Source organism: Chanos chanos, chromosome 5, assembly GCF_902362185.1.
Source record: "Chanos chanos chromosome 5, fChaCha1.1, whole genome shotgun sequence".
Taxonomy (NCBI): Eukaryota; Metazoa; Chordata; class Actinopteri; order Gonorynchiformes; family Chanidae; genus Chanos; species Chanos chanos.
The window spans coordinates 22,969,710-22,985,739 of NC_044499.1; the positions used below are offsets into that span (position 1 = coordinate 22,969,710).

General features: G+C 39.8%; 1 protein-coding gene across 2 annotated transcripts; it reads left to right on the forward strand.

The window, feature by feature from the left end:
* The first annotated feature begins 1,128 nt into the window (after window positions 1–1,128).
* Window positions 1,129–15,924, forward strand: abhd3 (abhydrolase domain containing 3, phospholipase). 2 transcript variants are annotated; one of them, XM_030775657.1, is made up of 9 exons: window positions 1,129–1,347; window positions 2,614–2,777; window positions 4,344–4,526; window positions 6,044–6,089; window positions 11,527–11,639; window positions 12,066–12,239; window positions 12,801–12,849; window positions 13,486–13,651; window positions 13,824–15,924. In XM_030775657.1, the coding sequence occupies exons 1-9, from the start codon at window positions 1,186–1,188 to the stop codon at window positions 14,000–14,002; spliced, it is 1,236 nt and encodes a 411-aa protein (XP_030631517.1). In that variant the 5' UTR covers window positions 1,129–1,185; the 3' UTR covers window positions 14,003–15,924. The 2 variants fall into 2 exon arrangements, with proteins under 2 accessions (XP_030631517.1, XP_030631518.1); XM_030775658.1 differs by lacking the exons at window positions 6,044–6,089; window positions 11,527–11,639.
* The last annotated feature ends 106 nt before the right edge of the window (window positions 15,925–16,030 follow it).

The following is a 16,030-nucleotide window of genomic DNA, read 5'->3' on the forward strand; positions in this document are numbered from 1 at the left end:
ATTTATCCAAATTTAGTTTTGTGATGTGGTGGAAGAAGGAAAGTGCTGAAAAGATTCAAGGTTTTGCTTGTTATAAAAAAGTTTTGGAGCATAGTTCATCTAAAAGTTTTATATAAATTTGCTTGAGTTGTCTTAGAACCAGAGATATGCTAAATAAAACAAAATCTGTTTGTTATGTGTCAGTGTTTGACTCTGACAATACGACGGGGGTATAACTTTAAAGATACAGTAATCTGGAGTACAACTTTAAAGACAAAGGAAGACTGGAGTATAGCTTTAAAGTTAGTCACAGACAAAGACCTGGAGATTGGTCAGTTCCACACACCATGCTCCAGATACAGCTACACAAAACTATCCCTAATTTTAATATTCCCAAAATTAAACTGTTTTTGAATTATAATGGTGTGGATGTGATCACAGGGTTGGGGTCAGTTGGCCCACAGTGGTTCTGAAAAACAAGATGACATACAGCTATAAGCTGAATGACTTAAGGACACCACAGATTCATCAGCTGGAGTGTTGCTATTTACTCTGTCATAGCCTGTATATTGTATTGATTTATTGTTGCCACAGTCACCTTCATAATATTGTGTAGCTGTAGCTATAGGCAAGCCATACTGAACAAAATGCTCTATATCTGATTATGTGAACATACAACCATTTAATTAAGATTAGTGATAGAGAGAGGGAGAGCTGTAACCTCCACCAAAACCATGAAGGTAGCACTTTTTAGACACCTGAAAATCAGCATTAGGATTGAGGAAGAAGTCATGGTACTCTTGGAGACGTTGTAGCACACCAAGCACGTTGTACCACACTCTCATTAACCTGCTGAAACCTACTAGAGCCATGAGAAATTCTCTAATTAGTTCCTCTCTTTCGGTACAACCGTCCAGACACAGTTACTCCTTACTGATGAAATGTCCATTGAACATGAAAATCGTTCCCAACCGATGCTCTCGTGAACGCGTAAAACATTGGACAGTGATCCTGTAATTTGGGACTAGGTTGCTCTCGATTCATTTCGCTGATGCGCTCCGGCCAATCACAGGACGCCACCCAATGGCACAAACCTATACGCACGACTCGCTGCCTCTCCTCCAGTCCTCTGTAGAAAGGCATCCAGGACCAAGCTTTGTCTGTGTCCCGAGCCACACGAAGGTGCGACCAAAAAGGACCCTGGCAATGATCTCACTGGAGCTAAATTTTAATGTTTTAACAAGAGACTTGTCACATTATTTGGAGAACCAAGTTAAAGTCGGACTGTTCGGGTCTGGAGTCGGACTGTCACTAGTTCTCGGTTTCAGCGCTGCATACGCTTGCTATTACTTGATCTCTGTAGCCAAGGTAAGGTGACAGCAAACGCCCTCGACAGCCTTTCAGCTGAGTTGGACATCCTAACACCATATTCCACTTGAGCGTGCATAATTACGCGTTTCAATTTCAGTCAGTTTAATATGAAACATTAGGCACTGAGTCAGTGCATCCTTACAAGAACCTCTGTGTCCTTGCGACCGGCACTGTCCGTAGCTTTTACCGGCATTCATATGAACTTACTGATCAGGTACTTAAAATTACTTTAATTGGTACATATAAACAATAATAGTATAAAATATTAAATGAATACACCCACAGTGCATGTAACGTCCTTAACGTTAACCTGCCGGTGACTCTAATTGCTGTTGCTAACGTGCTGAACGCACGAGACGATGTTCTTGTAATTCTGCTCAGACTTCACCACATTCACATTGGTGCAGAAACAACTGAAACAGCAATCACTTACATCCGTGATTTGACTGAACGATAATTTAACTCACAATTGTATGAACTCATTTAGATGACATTGTGAGTATTTAGCCGACAGTGTAACGAATGACCCCCTTACTGCGGGTTTTCTAATGACACTGCAAAAATAGCTGCTTCGCCATGTTTCGTTTTATTCCTGAACAGCATCCGCAGAATTGTTCATTTCCATGTCTGTGTGCATTTTCTGTTTTTGTATGTTTCGCGTTTGATGATACGCGAGCCAGTCATAATTTTTAGTGGTAGCTAGCTCTCGCCGCAAAAATCCCCATGGCAACATGTTTCAGATGTCAAGTATCGAGAAACTCCGACCCTGTTTAAAGGAATTACATTCTGTGCAAACCATGGTAACGGATTCAAAAAGCCAGTAAATACCTTAGGTTTTTATTACAAAATGTGCATAAAAGTGGAAACGGGTCAAAGGGCACTTTTGTCACAGCACCTGACCTTGTCCTCCGCGTCCTGCGCACCTATAGTTAATTTAACTTGGACTACTCCTGTCAAAAAAGACGGACGATTTGAGAGATATTTTGACCTCTAAATTGTGACCTCAGAATGATGACGCTCATTAAATGGTGACTTCTGTTTTTTTCTGTTTAAAAGCATGTGTTTAAGTATGATGCTCCTGAAAAAGTTATGGTTAAACATTTGTGATCACAAATAAACAATGAGCACCGCCAAACACTTTGGGGGTGATTTTTCACGTTTTAATGAGTCGATCCGAAGCTTCAAAGCTTTTATCACTAACACCTTTAACCCGCTACACTGAAGCAGTCACGTACACTCTTCCGTTCTGGTCTTGTGTTTCAGAAACCACAGCTCATTGCTGGAGGAAAGAAGTTCTATCAGTTTCTTAAGGACCAGTGTCCTGTGGTGTCTGAAACGTATTACCCCACGTTCTGGTGCTGGGAGAGCCGTGTTCAAACGCTGCTGAGACCATTTGTCACCGCGAAGCCGCGTGTGTGCTACAGAAAGTAAGAGCTTTTGTTTCTTGTTTTTTTGTTTGTTTTGTTTTTCTTTGTTTTGTTGTAGTGCTAAGATTTCTGTTTCATATACAAAGGAACAGATATTGTTGGATAATATTGTTGGATGCGCTCAGGATGCCTGTAAGACATATCTCCTGCTAGATTCTGTTTGCTGTAGCTTGAACCTTGTTCATGCTACTCCTTTCTGTTAACAGAACAGAATAAATAAAACTGAGAGGGCTTACCTTTAATGACGATTTCAAAGTCTGAGTGTCTTTTTGATTGTTGTAGTAGAAATGTAGGGAGAAAATAGAAATACTGAGGGAAAACATGTTCTCTAGAGAACAGAGATTGTATATTACATAAAAATATTTGTGTACATATGATCTTGATAACTACTGGTACCTTTGAACTGCATTATAGTTGGGAGTTGTACTACACAAATAACATGCATGACATGCTGAGAGATTCATAAAAGTCATTCTTTTTAAAAATGATATTTTGACTTCAGTGTCTATAACCACCGATTATTACATTAATGCAATGATGTAATGAAGGCATGAAGACAATGTAGAAAAATACATAGAGTCTACAACAGATAAAATGGCAACTTATTTGCTGAATGGTGTTTGGAAACAGTGTCAGATTGCCAAGGAGTACATGTATGAGCCTAGTTAAAGGTATGAGTGTATGAGACAATGTGAAGTCCTACTGTGTGTTATTTGGAAATGAACATTATAGCTCAAGTTGGCCAGTGGAAAGTAAAATGTGGACAGTGTGTAATTTGTAAGTTTCAGCGTGCTGTTAGCATGATATCCCATTAGCACAGATGGGCCTCCTATTGCCTATAAGATGGACTTAGATCTTAAACTTTAAGCATGCATAAATGTTTTATCACTAATGTGACAACTTTGCTGCAAATTTTCACTGATGCACAATGTATGAACTAGTCAGTGCATGTGGACATTTTATAAATGAACTTGTTTCTTAGCTCTTTATTGTCAGTGTGGGCATGGTCCTGCTGAAGTGGGTGTGTCATGGATGTATGTACGGCCCTGGATATACCAGCATATTTATGTCATAAGTTCAATCTGAATTCATTGATCAGAGTTTGAAATGAGAACAGCCTCTGCAGATTCACCTGTCTTCCCGTGTGTGTGTGTGTGTGTGTGTGTGTGTGTGTGTGTATGTGAGGACTGATAGCGAATTGTGATGGTCTAGGTACAGACATTGTTTGTTGTGTTTTGTAGCACTACTTACTGAAATGCCATTGTTCTTATGTGGGTGTTTTACTAAACTGCAGTGGCTATGGAGTTTGTGAAGTGTCATCTTCAGTGGGTTAATTGCTGTTTTAAAAGATACAAAAGCATATTGTGGCCTTAAGTTTGTAATGACGTTAGCCTGTATAAGCTCGACCAGTATAACACCCACTGAAACGTCCACCTGAACATAGAGAAAGAAGTCTCTTGCTGAGTTGGGATTTTGCGTGTGTGTGTGTGTGCGCGTGTGTGTGTGTGTGCGCGTGCGTGCGTGTGTGTGTGTATGTGTGTACACGTGTATCTTTCCTGTCTGCAGTGAGCTCATTAGAGCACCAGATGGAGGCCAGATTTCCTTGGATTGGTTTGACAACGATGAAAGCGTGTCCTACCCTGATCCGTCCACACGCCCCACTGTTCTACTGCTTCCGGGCCTGACTGGCACCAGCCGCGAGTCCTACATCCTGCACATGGTCCAACAGAGCCGAGATCTGGGTTATAGGTGGGTGGTTCTGGTACTGTTGGGGCTCCTATTTAGAACCCTGACACCCTGCTTGACTTGTATGAAAAATCTAGTACCAACAATGAGCCAACATAGCCCTGTGTATGCCTTTGGTATATGAACAAAATCAATTGAAAAAAAAAAAGACAGAAAAATGGCAGTTTTGGGGGTTGTTCCAATACTTTTAGGCAGTGTTTAGGCACATTCCCTTGTCATAGGAATGTAGATGGAATAAATGAGTAACAGTATGAAGGAATGATGGTTAGGGTACCTACAAGAAACTGATAACTTAAGTGTCAAGGCAACAAAGATTATAGTGCGGGTGCTTTACTTCAACTCTCTGTAACAGTAATCTTTCTTTCTTTCTTTCTTTCTTTCTTTCTTTCTTTAACATTTGAAATTTGCCCATCTCACTGTAAACAGTCCAGTACTCCTGAAATAGTCGTATTTCTAACAGCGTCACATAAGCTGCGTCATAGCAGATGTACAAGGTCCAATTCAACAGAGCCAGCAAAGAATGTGCAATTACACAGCACTTTTACACAGAGCTGAGAGTGACTCCAAAAACTCTCAGAGATGCAGAAGGCTGTCCTTTTCTCCACCCTGTGAGGAACCTCATTCTTTTAAATGCAGCAAGCAGCAGAAAAAAAGGAGAGGGTATGGTGGGGGTTGATGCAAGGCAAACTCAGCATCTTCTGAGCTTCTGCCTGTCTTCCAGCTTAATGAATCTCTGCTCAGCTGGATCGCCTTTGCAGCTTAGCTAAGACAAACTGCGCCCTGGTGCCGCAAATGCAGCCTGCAGGCCTCCGCACTGCCCCTTGTTCCTCTGCAGAATTTGGCTAAGATGGAAAAGCAGGGCGAGTGGTCTCTGATGAGTGGTGACACGCTGTCTTCTGAGGACACAGGCCGTGTTTCTCCAAACACAGTCTCTCAGCAGGGTCCGTGTGTTACAAGATTTACTGTGGCTTTAGTCCAAAATGTCCTTACAGATGTTACCTTCTCACTAAACGCCAGATTCTGGAACATTCTGTCCAGTTACAAAACGCAATTAATGTTACTTTACATACCCACCGGGTATGTAAAGTAATATAAACTCATCATCTTAACATTTTATCTTTTAATAGCACGTGTTATAGTATTACAATTTTCTGTTCATTGGGATAGAGAATGTAGATTTTAAAAGCTGTCTAAAGCTTGGATTGGCAGTGCCTGAATTTGTTGCTATGCTGAATGTTCTGATAAAACTGTACTGGACTCTCAGTGGAACACACACTTCTCTTCTCTCCCAGTCACTTCTTAGTAGCAGGTAGCATTGTCTAAATTGTTTTATGTGACACAGTTTCCCAGAGTGGTGCTAATTACCATATGTAGTAACCATCATCTGAATAAAATGGAAAGAAATTAGAATAAATCAGATGGCTTCTGTGGTTTTTGTTTGTTTGTTTGTTCTTGTTTTTGTTTTTTGGTCTGCAGCTTTAAGTCATGAAACTGATAAAGTTCATTACAATGTGTTTCAGATGTGTGGTGTTCAACAACAGAGGAGTTTCTGGGGAAAAACTTTTGGTAAGGATATGTTTTTATTGTCTTATTTATTTATTTATTTTAGCTGTATTAACATGACTGAGAGTGCAAAGCGTTATTAAATTGTCATACCATAAATCTGTCCCAAACATTCCAAAGATCCTACATAAACAACTCAACATAAAAACAATATAACCTTTCTATCACCAAAAGTACAATCCAGGCAACATCATATGCCTATCAAACTTCAAAATTTGTTCCTTTTTTCTTTTATACTCTGACCTGGTCCAAGCCAAAATCTACAAACATGGCCCATGGCCAGTGGCACAGCATAGTCATAACTTTGTCTCTGGTTATGTAAACACAGCTTCTCACCTTTGACCTTAAAAGATGGAAGTCATGCTAGTTTTTGCCTCTGCCCTCTATTTTGCTGCTGTTGTCTGTATGTTTACCTAGTGAGGTAGGCCTACAGCTTTTCAAAGATAAAAGGCTGCCCAGCTGTGGGTTGTGAGGGGCAGAGGTGTACATTTCTCAATTAGCACTCTAAGAAATCACTGCACATCTCATGTCTTACAGAGAGTCACATGACTCTTATGTAAGTCTCATTAAATGTAGTTTGTCAGTGTCACACTCTCTCCAGTCGAATATCACAGCCACAACACAGCTGCAAATGGGGCGTCATGCCAGTCGTATTAAAGCCATCCCAATTGCATGCCTGACCTTGTGTCACGGGCTCATCTCCCACAGGTTGTGTTGTTAATCCTTTTTGGAGTGTTTCACCTCCAAACTAAAGCCAGTCATGCGTCTGTGTGTGACGCGTTTGGCGAGACAGCTGGGAGAGCACACAGCTCTGTAACGAGACAGTTTTGTCCTTGGGTGGGATTAAGTTACATGAAGGTAATGTTTCCACACACTGCCCTCCTCTTCAAAGTGACCCTGATTGGCACCAAGCGCATACACTGAGAAGAGGTAAATTTACAGTAAACAGTTAACCATGAAATGCGCTAAAAACAGTTGTTTGGCTTTTTATTTTTTCCTTCTCTTTCTTCAGAAATGTTACAATTGTTCCTTTATTGGTTGACTGATAACAGACATATTAATAGCATACTTTGCACTACAGTGATTCCAAAATCAGAACAACTCTATATGTTACCACTATACATATTATTATACTTATATATATTTTTAAATTCATTTAAAATTTTGAAATAGTAATGCTTTTTCTATAATAAATCCCTGCCCAAATTCAAAACAGGCTAATACAAAAATGACCATTGTTTTATGCCTTTGTTAGATAATAGTGCTTTTTGTGTATTTGTGTGAATACAGTGCTTTTTTTAAGGAAGTTCGACCGATTCAAGCACACCAAATCTCTCTTTATATTTCTGCCAATGCTGCTACTGTTCAGTGTATAGTCTAATCTACACCTACAACTCAGAATGAATGCAAAGCCTCCTACTGTGTCAGTGCCACAAATGCCATCTCTTTGTCCCCACAATGCCAGAGTTCAGTCTTTACCCACAGTTTGATGAATAGTGCCTCTTGAGCTGGATTATGGCTAGAACCACAGAATTGCATGAATAGTCTTACTGTGCTAGGTCATAATTTGGAGTGTGTACAGTACATGGTGTAACTAATGTTCGTTGTGCTAATCTCAGCCTAAAAAAGATTTATTAATTCATAAAGAGAGGGAAAGCCCATGTGCTTTGTAGTGTTCCAGAATTGGGGGATGGGGAGGTGGGGGGCAGGGGACTGTAAGGTGCTCTTTGAAAGCAAGACTTGATTAACTTTAGGAACAAATAGCGAACCAGGTAGAAAAGGCCTGAAAAGGCATTTGTTCTCAGGGCATGTTTCTAAGAGACATAAGATGGCAGAATTTACACCATTTTGTATCGCCTTGACCTGCTTTCATTAGGGGCCCCTTCATGGTTTAAAAGTGATGAAAACATACATGACAATGATTCAGTCACAGAATTTATGTGTGTATTTATTTTCACTGAAGAAAGTTGACTCTTTATTATAACCCCATGCGAAATGGAGATCACTGTCATATCAGTAATGTATCATGTAATGACTGTTCTTGTGGTGAGAGTGTAAGTCCACTGGCAGTCTTTAGCCTTTGTGCCTGGTTCCTCTGTGGACGGCCCCTGTGAATGTGGGTCATTCTTTTTCACAGGGCAGGGGTTTATCGCCCTCATTCCAGCCCTCTGGACACAATCACAGCTCCTATACTCACTGTGTGTTTCTCTGAAAGTTTTTTTTATCTTACTTTCTTTTCTTTTGGTGACTAGATAAATGGCTACCACCACCTGATCTCTGTGAGTTAGGAGTCATGTAGCCTATTGTGTATGCCCAGTCATGCAGGTGCCGCTTTTTATTGTTCAGAAATTAATTATGGATCAATCAAGGTCTGCTGAACTGGAAAACTATGTGGTTTTTCCAAAGCCAATGAATATTTTTGCCTGTTTGAATCTGGGGGCCACATAGCGCCCCAAAGATGTAGTGATGCCAATCTGAAACGGCCTGCCATGGGCTGTCACATTCCAACAGTTTGGCTCAGTTTCTCATTTCCCAGTCATAAATGTACTGTAAAAAAAGATAATAATATTAAAGTTCAAATGAGATGGCTACTCTGTCAGGTGATGTTGTGTAGGGGAACAGAGGTCGTAAAGCAAGACAGTGTTGTGCAATTGCAGCTAAAGTTAGACCAGGGCTGCCCAAACATTGTGGTCTTACAAGCCAAAATATAATCACCCCTAAAAGGTGACCCAAAGGCCGAACTCAAAATAAATAAAAATAACAATCAGAAAGAATAAATGGTATATCTGTGTTGTGACTCCTCAACAAAGTGCTTTGTTGCATTGTTAGCGTTTTGGTCATTAGCCTTGTTCTACTGCGTAACACAGAGACGTAGCATAGTTCATGTCATAACGACGCCAAATGTGACACTCTTTCAAGACAGCCACATGTCATTTGCTGAAGAGACAAACTGCTTTGCTTCTCACCTCTGTACAAAAAAAAAAAATCATGTTCCCGTTTCTCTTGAAAACACCATTTGTCTGTACCCCACTGTCTTCTGCTGCACTCCTCCATTTTACAGTATGAGACAAGGTCATCAGTTTAAAGGACCAAACAAAGAACCAAAATCAGTTTCTCAAACTCTCGTGGAGTGGTACGATATTGCAGAATAAAACGCTTGTCGCTGGAAGCTTAGCTTGTTTAGTGCATCACTAGAACAAGATGTCATTTATGACAGTCTGTGGTCTGGAGAGCCAGTATAAAACTGATCAAAGGCCAGCGTTGGTCTACAGGCCTCAGTCTTTCCAGCCTTGAATTAGACAGTAAGACTGCCAGTGAACTCTGACACATTTGGCTGTTATGTCATATAATGTTAATGTAATGCACTTTGGCCAGCCTTGAATCACACTGGAAGACTGTCAGAGAGCCCTGACACATTTGGCTGTCATGTCAAATGCCTAACAAAGAATCTGCTCTGGTTCCTCATGGAATGGCCTTTAAGGCCCGAGTAACTAAACTTTGGACTGAGGCTCACAGAACTGATCCTAAATCAGGTTTTTAGAGAATAGCTTGTACTCCAGGACAGTGATGTCATTTAAACTTTCTTATGGCAGCTGAAATGAGATCAAAGCAGAGAGAGTAACTTCATAAAGCTAAAGAGAGTCAGTTCATTAAGAGGGGATGAACTTGGCTTGCAGGCAACAGCCAACTCAGCACCATAAATATGTATGAGGTGAACAGTCGAGATCTTGCAAGAGGATATCTCATCTCATGAATACTCATGAGGGCCCTTAGCTCTCAATTTGGGACAGAAGATCATTTTAACAAGAGAGAGTGAGATAAATGACACCAGACCAAATACAGTGTGTATCTGTGACTGATATAGTACAGTGGATTTCAGCTCCAGGCCTGAAGACACCCTGCCTTGCATATCTTTGTGTTAACCCTCCATGGATGGTTTGATGATGAGTTGATCAGTGGGATCAGGTGTGTTAGTGCAGGGGCTGAAACATTTGCAAGGCAGCAGGGCCCAGAGGACCTGCGCTGTCTCAGCCTAGCACTAGCACACCTGACTCCACTGACCAGCTCATCATTAGACCCTTGATTAGCTTAATCAGGTGTGATAATGGAGGATTAAAACAAAGATATACAGGGCGGGGGGTGCCCAGGACTTGGGTGTAAAATGGCTGATGTAGTATATAATAGCCCAGATTGTTCTGTCAGTTTTAACCAAATTTAATGATGTGTCAACTAAAAACAAAATGGAACAACAGATGACAACAAAAATGCCAACTAAAAACCAGTATAAAACTTCTTAGATGTGTTAGTAAAATACACAAGCCTGTGAATAAGCTGAGGAACATGACAAAGACACAAGAATAAACAGGAAAAAAAGTACTTTTTTTGTTTCCTGACTTATAACATAGGAAGGATGTGTGGTTAGTGACAAAAAGTGAAGTGAGGGCTTAGAACAAGGTGGAGCTGGCTGTTACAAGCAGTAATGGTAGTGATGCATATTCACTTATGTAGGCTATTTGCTGCAATTACAAAATTCATCTGCAGGCATGTTTAGATGGTTTTCGAACAAAGTTTTATCAAATTAAATAAAAATATTTACATCGCAGTAAACTAGTCATGTTACACTCTAAATTCCAACAGAGCATTTGAGCTGTACTCTCTTAATTTCAGTAATACTATGACTCAAATTCAAATCATGCAGTCAAGACCAGAGAACTGGATCTGCGTATCCTGTAATGGAGGTTGGACTGTTTCTCTAAGTGTTGACTGGCCTTCCTTTGGTTTCTTTAATCACATGATCATTTGCTAAGTGAGTGCAATAGACAGCATTTATTGATCGAGTGAGGAGACTGGTAGGCATAAGTGAGGGGGTTGGGGTCCACTCTAATGCTTGATTCATCTGGATGAATGGTCAGTGTATCTACAGCCAGACAGTTCACAGCAGGGGGTTGATTGTTACTTACATTAATCCTCAACCACGTCATTGACAAACTGATAAACTTCTTAAAAATCTCCTTAATAAGGCTGAATCAAGATTAACCTTTTCCATCATTGTTTGGTTCTCAAGTAAGTGCAACTTTGTTACATGAAACAAGTTAAGCATATAACAGCTGATTTTGGTACAGCACCCATTTATAATCGTAATCTTATAATCTGTAGTCTGATTTAACAACACAATGTGGTAAGTATGGGAGATCTGTGGCATTTCATTCAGAATACAGCACCAGTAGAACAGAACCCGTCTAATGTCCTAGAATTAAAATGTAGGGTTTTGTTTTCATGTATCACCATTATTATACTGTAATCCACAAAACAATACTTAAATAACGAATAAAAATCCACTGAAAAAGAGAAAAATATAAAAGAGAAAAATATAAAAGAGAATATAAAAGAGAAAAAAAATTGCTTCATAGTTGAGTTCTTCTTTTCGCTCTTACTGCAGACTCCCAGGACGTACTGTGCTGCAAACACAGAGGATTTGGAGATGGTTATTGATCATATTCAGAGGACCAATGAGGCTGCTCCGCTCATGGCTGCTGGCGTCTCTATGGGAGGGTAAGTTTCACGAGAGAGTAACCAATCAAACGCTTCATAATACACCCTCTATAATCCAGGCATTTCTATCTGAGATGCTGAGCACAACAAGAGACTCATTCGCTCAGAGAACAAAAGCCCAACCACTTTCCTCAGTTTGATTTGAAATAAATAAATAAATACATTTTTAAGATTGCATTTGCGTCTCATTTGAGTTATTCTCAAAGCTCTACTGTATCCTCTTAAAAAAAGAATGCTTGACTTTCATTTTTGCCAGCTCAGCTTCTCTCTGTCTCTCTGGCTATGCAGTTCTTGGAAAATAATTCAGATGTAATCCAGCAAAGTGCTGAAAAGGCATCAACTGGGCTAAATGAGCTCTGGTTCGCTGACCGTCTCAGTAGCACTGATTAGTAATCACATTTTCCCTGTGCTTGTGAATGATGTCAGGATGATGCTGGCTAACTACCTTGGCCGGAAAGGTCGGGAAACCTGTCTGAAGGGGGTGGTGGTTTTCTCGGCGGGCTGGGACGTTTTCGAATGCACAGCTTCGCTGGAGAAACCTCTTGACCGTTTTCTCTTCAACTCCTATCTGACCAGCTGCCTGCAGGCCTCTGTGGACCGGTCAGTGGAACAGGGTGGATGGGGTCAAAGGGGATTATCTTATTTTAACATGGGTCGATTCAGTTCCAAGTGTGGTTACGCAACCAAAATACACTCAGTCATACTGAGAACCCTGAGCCCAATCTGAGGGAGATAAGCGTATGAGGACAGATTTTCTGTGCCAGTAGGATTTAGTTTAGAAATGTGCATTTTTATTTATTTATTTATTTATTTATTTACATATAAATACCCTGTCCCATCCTGTCCCTTTCTTACACATAACCTTTAGGAAGAGCCTCAACTCCTAGTGTGTGTGTGTGGTGTGTGTTTGTGTATATATATGTATGTAAGAGTGTGGTATTTTGAGAGTGTGATCAGAGTCTTACCCAAGGAGAGTGGAGAGAGAGAGAGTGAGAGTGAGTGTTGGCTGTTCAGGTTGTTAAGGTCTGTTAGTTTAAAGTGCTTTCAGTGATCTTGTTGAATAACCTTGTTTTTGAAGCCTTTTGTTTCTTAGAAAGTCAAATTAACACATAGCATTGTGTTATTTTTTTAAGTTGTTTGTTCTTTGTTTGTTTTTTACAGACATCGGCCTGTGTTTGAGAAGCTTTATGATATTGACCATGTGATGAAGGTAAGTCATGTGCTCTGACCTGGGGTCACAACCTTTCATCAGACTGTAGAGGACTTAGTCACTAATGCCTCACAAAATGTGCTCATCTGAAGCTGATTTCCTTAAAAAATGAGCTTAAAAATGTCACTAGCAGTAAATCAGCTTATAAAGACTGTATTATGAGAGAGAGAGAGAGAGAGAGAGGTAATATGAGAGGTAATATCGTCAAATCTCTCTAATGGGAATGTCGAGAATAGAAGATTGATCATGCTCCTCTTTTAAACCCCTGTGTTTTGCTGGATTCAGGAGTTGTTTTAACTATGAAAATGGATTTTTTTTTTACTATAAAAAGTGGATTTTCCAAGGTCTTTACGGATGAACTCATCTTCTATCTGAGCCATTAAAAGGAAGTCTTAAATAAAAAAGTATAATTTAGATAATGTTTTACATTTATTTATTTATATATATATATATATATATATATATATATATATATATATATATATATATATATATATATATGTATGTATGTGTGTGTGTGTATATATATATATATATATATATATATATATATATATATATATATATATATCTATATCAAAGACATCAGTCATTGCAGGGCAGCGTATCCTCACCATGTTACCTCATGCTGTACAGGCGAAGACCATCCGAGAGTTTGACGAGCGTTTCACATCCATAATGTTTGGATATCCCACCAATGACGATTATTACCGTGATGCTAGTCCTATTCACAGGCTCAAGTCTGTGCAGATACCAATGCTGTGTCTCAATGCAGCAGATGACGTCTTCTCTCCCAATCACGGTAATTATCTATCTGTCTGTCTATGTAGCTGTCCTGTCTGTCTGTCTATCTATTTAATCTGTCGATCTATCTGTCTGTCTGTCTATCTATCGATCTATCTATGTCTGTGTGTTTCTGGCTGTCTAATGCCATGATACAAAGGACAGTGGTGACAGTGACATTGTGTCTGCAGCCTTTCCAGTGGAGATGGTGAGACAGAACCCCCACTTGGCCCTGCTGATCACCTGTCACGGAGGACACATCGGTTTCCTGGAGGGCCTCTGGCCCCGTCACAACACTTACATGGACCGGGTCTTCAGACAGTTCACCAAGGCTGTGTTTGAACAAGGCAGCAGTCTCAGAGACCTTTAATGTCACTGCTGTCTTCTCCTGTACCATCCACAAACAGCAACAAGCAAAAAAAAAAAAGAAAGAGAAAAAAAAAACGAGAGAGATAAAAGGATTTCCAAAAATCCTCTTTTAATTTACACAGTCATGTGTTTTTTGGTTTGTTTGGCCTATTGTTCATTAACTCATCGTTAATCCGTCCAGACCTTGATATCCGTCCATTTTCAAAGTAATGGATAGACTAATCAATCAGTATCCATCCATCTTTACCTCATGAAATACTTTTTTTTTTTTTGGCTTACAATTCTGGTGCAGAGGAACTGCCATGCTGTGGTGGTTTTCAGCTCTGGATCTATGGCAGTATTTTGTAAGGCAGGTATTAGTGAAAGCTAATGATCATTGAACTGATCAGTATGACAGAGATACCTCTGCCCTGTCACCTCATTGTGAGCACGGAGAGGCAATCCTGTGCAAGAGTTGTTTTTGGTATTACTTGAAGTGCTTTGTCATAATGCCTTTACAATGCAGTCAGAAACATAACATGAGACCAGTTACAGCAGTTAGATATGAATCAACAGACAGCTTTTTATTACAATATCATTCACTTAGTAAAAAAAAAAAAAAGGTCCAGTGTCCATTACATGAACCTCTTTTTGTTTTTCTTTTTGATATGTTGTCGTTGTTTTTTAATCGAAATAGATATATTGATATTGAGTCACTGTAGTACTGTCTCTGAATACAGAAATTGTATGTGGTCTAACCAGTCCTCCGGTAACCGGTCCTCCAGTCTGCTTCATGCTTGTAGCTCTGTAGCCCTCAGGGATGTCTTTTATCTCAATCTTTCTGTCCTCAGTTTTTTCTTGTTTTTTTCCCCATTTGTCTGCCAGACACTAATATTAACACTCTGCATGTACTTTTCCCCAACTCTGTAGCAGCGCTCACCCTGATTAGTACTGTAGTACAAAATAGGGAAAAAAAAGAAAATAATAATAATTTAATAAGAATGTCAAGGTATGTGAAATTGCACTGTTTTAGTTCATATTTGGAACCTCAGAACTCCCGCAGTCACAGCAACCGTATTTCAGTGGACTTGCAGCCTCAAGGCTCCCAAATAACTGAAGTCCCAGTACCAGTTGTTACTCGTAGCCTGTTGCTGACTGCTCGACAAAGTCTTAAACTCAACTCTACCACCTCATTGTTCCCCCTTGCTTTAGGGATAAGAAGTTTTGCTTGCACTTAAATGAAAGGAGAAATGATGCTTTTCGATCTTACGGTAGCATGATGACAGCTTACCATGTGCTGCGACGTTAAATGAATAGAGAGTTAACCATAAATTAATCGTGTTGTACGTGTAGTGCAGCTGTGAATGTTCTACAAAAAATGACCTTGCTGTCAATGTTGGATCAAATATGTCGCGGTTAATCAAACCAAATGCCGTTAACTCGCTCATTTGAAAGTCCTTACAAAGCCTGTTGTATGTGATTTGTCAAACAGCTCTTTGTGCTCTAAGAAAGGTTTATGTATGCTCTTTTTTCAAAATGTGTAACATGACCCGGTCTTATGAAGAAAATTCAATGTACACTGTAACAATCTGTCCATTGTATTAAGCTTCATTTTCTTTGCATTTGACTGTCAAACGTGACTGCTTTAGTGGACTCTTGTATCATTTTTGCTTCTTGACCAGTCTTTCAGCAGCATGTGTCACCGTCCCAAGCATCTTGAACTGTAATCACTTGGATCATCAGCATAATCTGTAGCACAACAGATATATTTTTCCATAAACAATGTACTGTCTTTCCTTTCAGAGGTTTGTAAAAGGATTGTCTATTTCACTTGTGCAGCAATAAGGTTTTAATATGAGATTGTTCATGTAGTCTAAGTAAATGCACGTGTACTTATATGAATTATGAGTGCATATGCGATCTTAAAGTAAATTATGAAATTAATTCGGCTCTGCCTGTTTTTTCTTTTTCATTCCTGTGTAGCCTGTTTCACTTCATCCTTCCCACACATGTTTAAACTGTCTCTACTGTTTAAAATATGGAGTTGGGG

Bases quoted from the DNA above. Each gene is read 5' to 3' on its own strand.
- abhd3 (XM_030775657.1), top strand. From the start codon at position 1,186: ATGATCTCACTGGAGCTAAATTTTAATGTTTTAACAAGAGACTTGTCA. The intron at 11,640-12,065 runs GTAAGTTTCACG...GAATGATGTCAG, and splicing joins GCTGGCGTCTCTATGGGAGG to GATGATGCTGGCTAACTACC. The intron at 13,652-13,823 runs GTAATTATCTAT...TTGTGTCTGCAG, and splicing joins CGTCTTCTCTCCCAATCACG to CCTTTCCAGTGGAGATGGTG.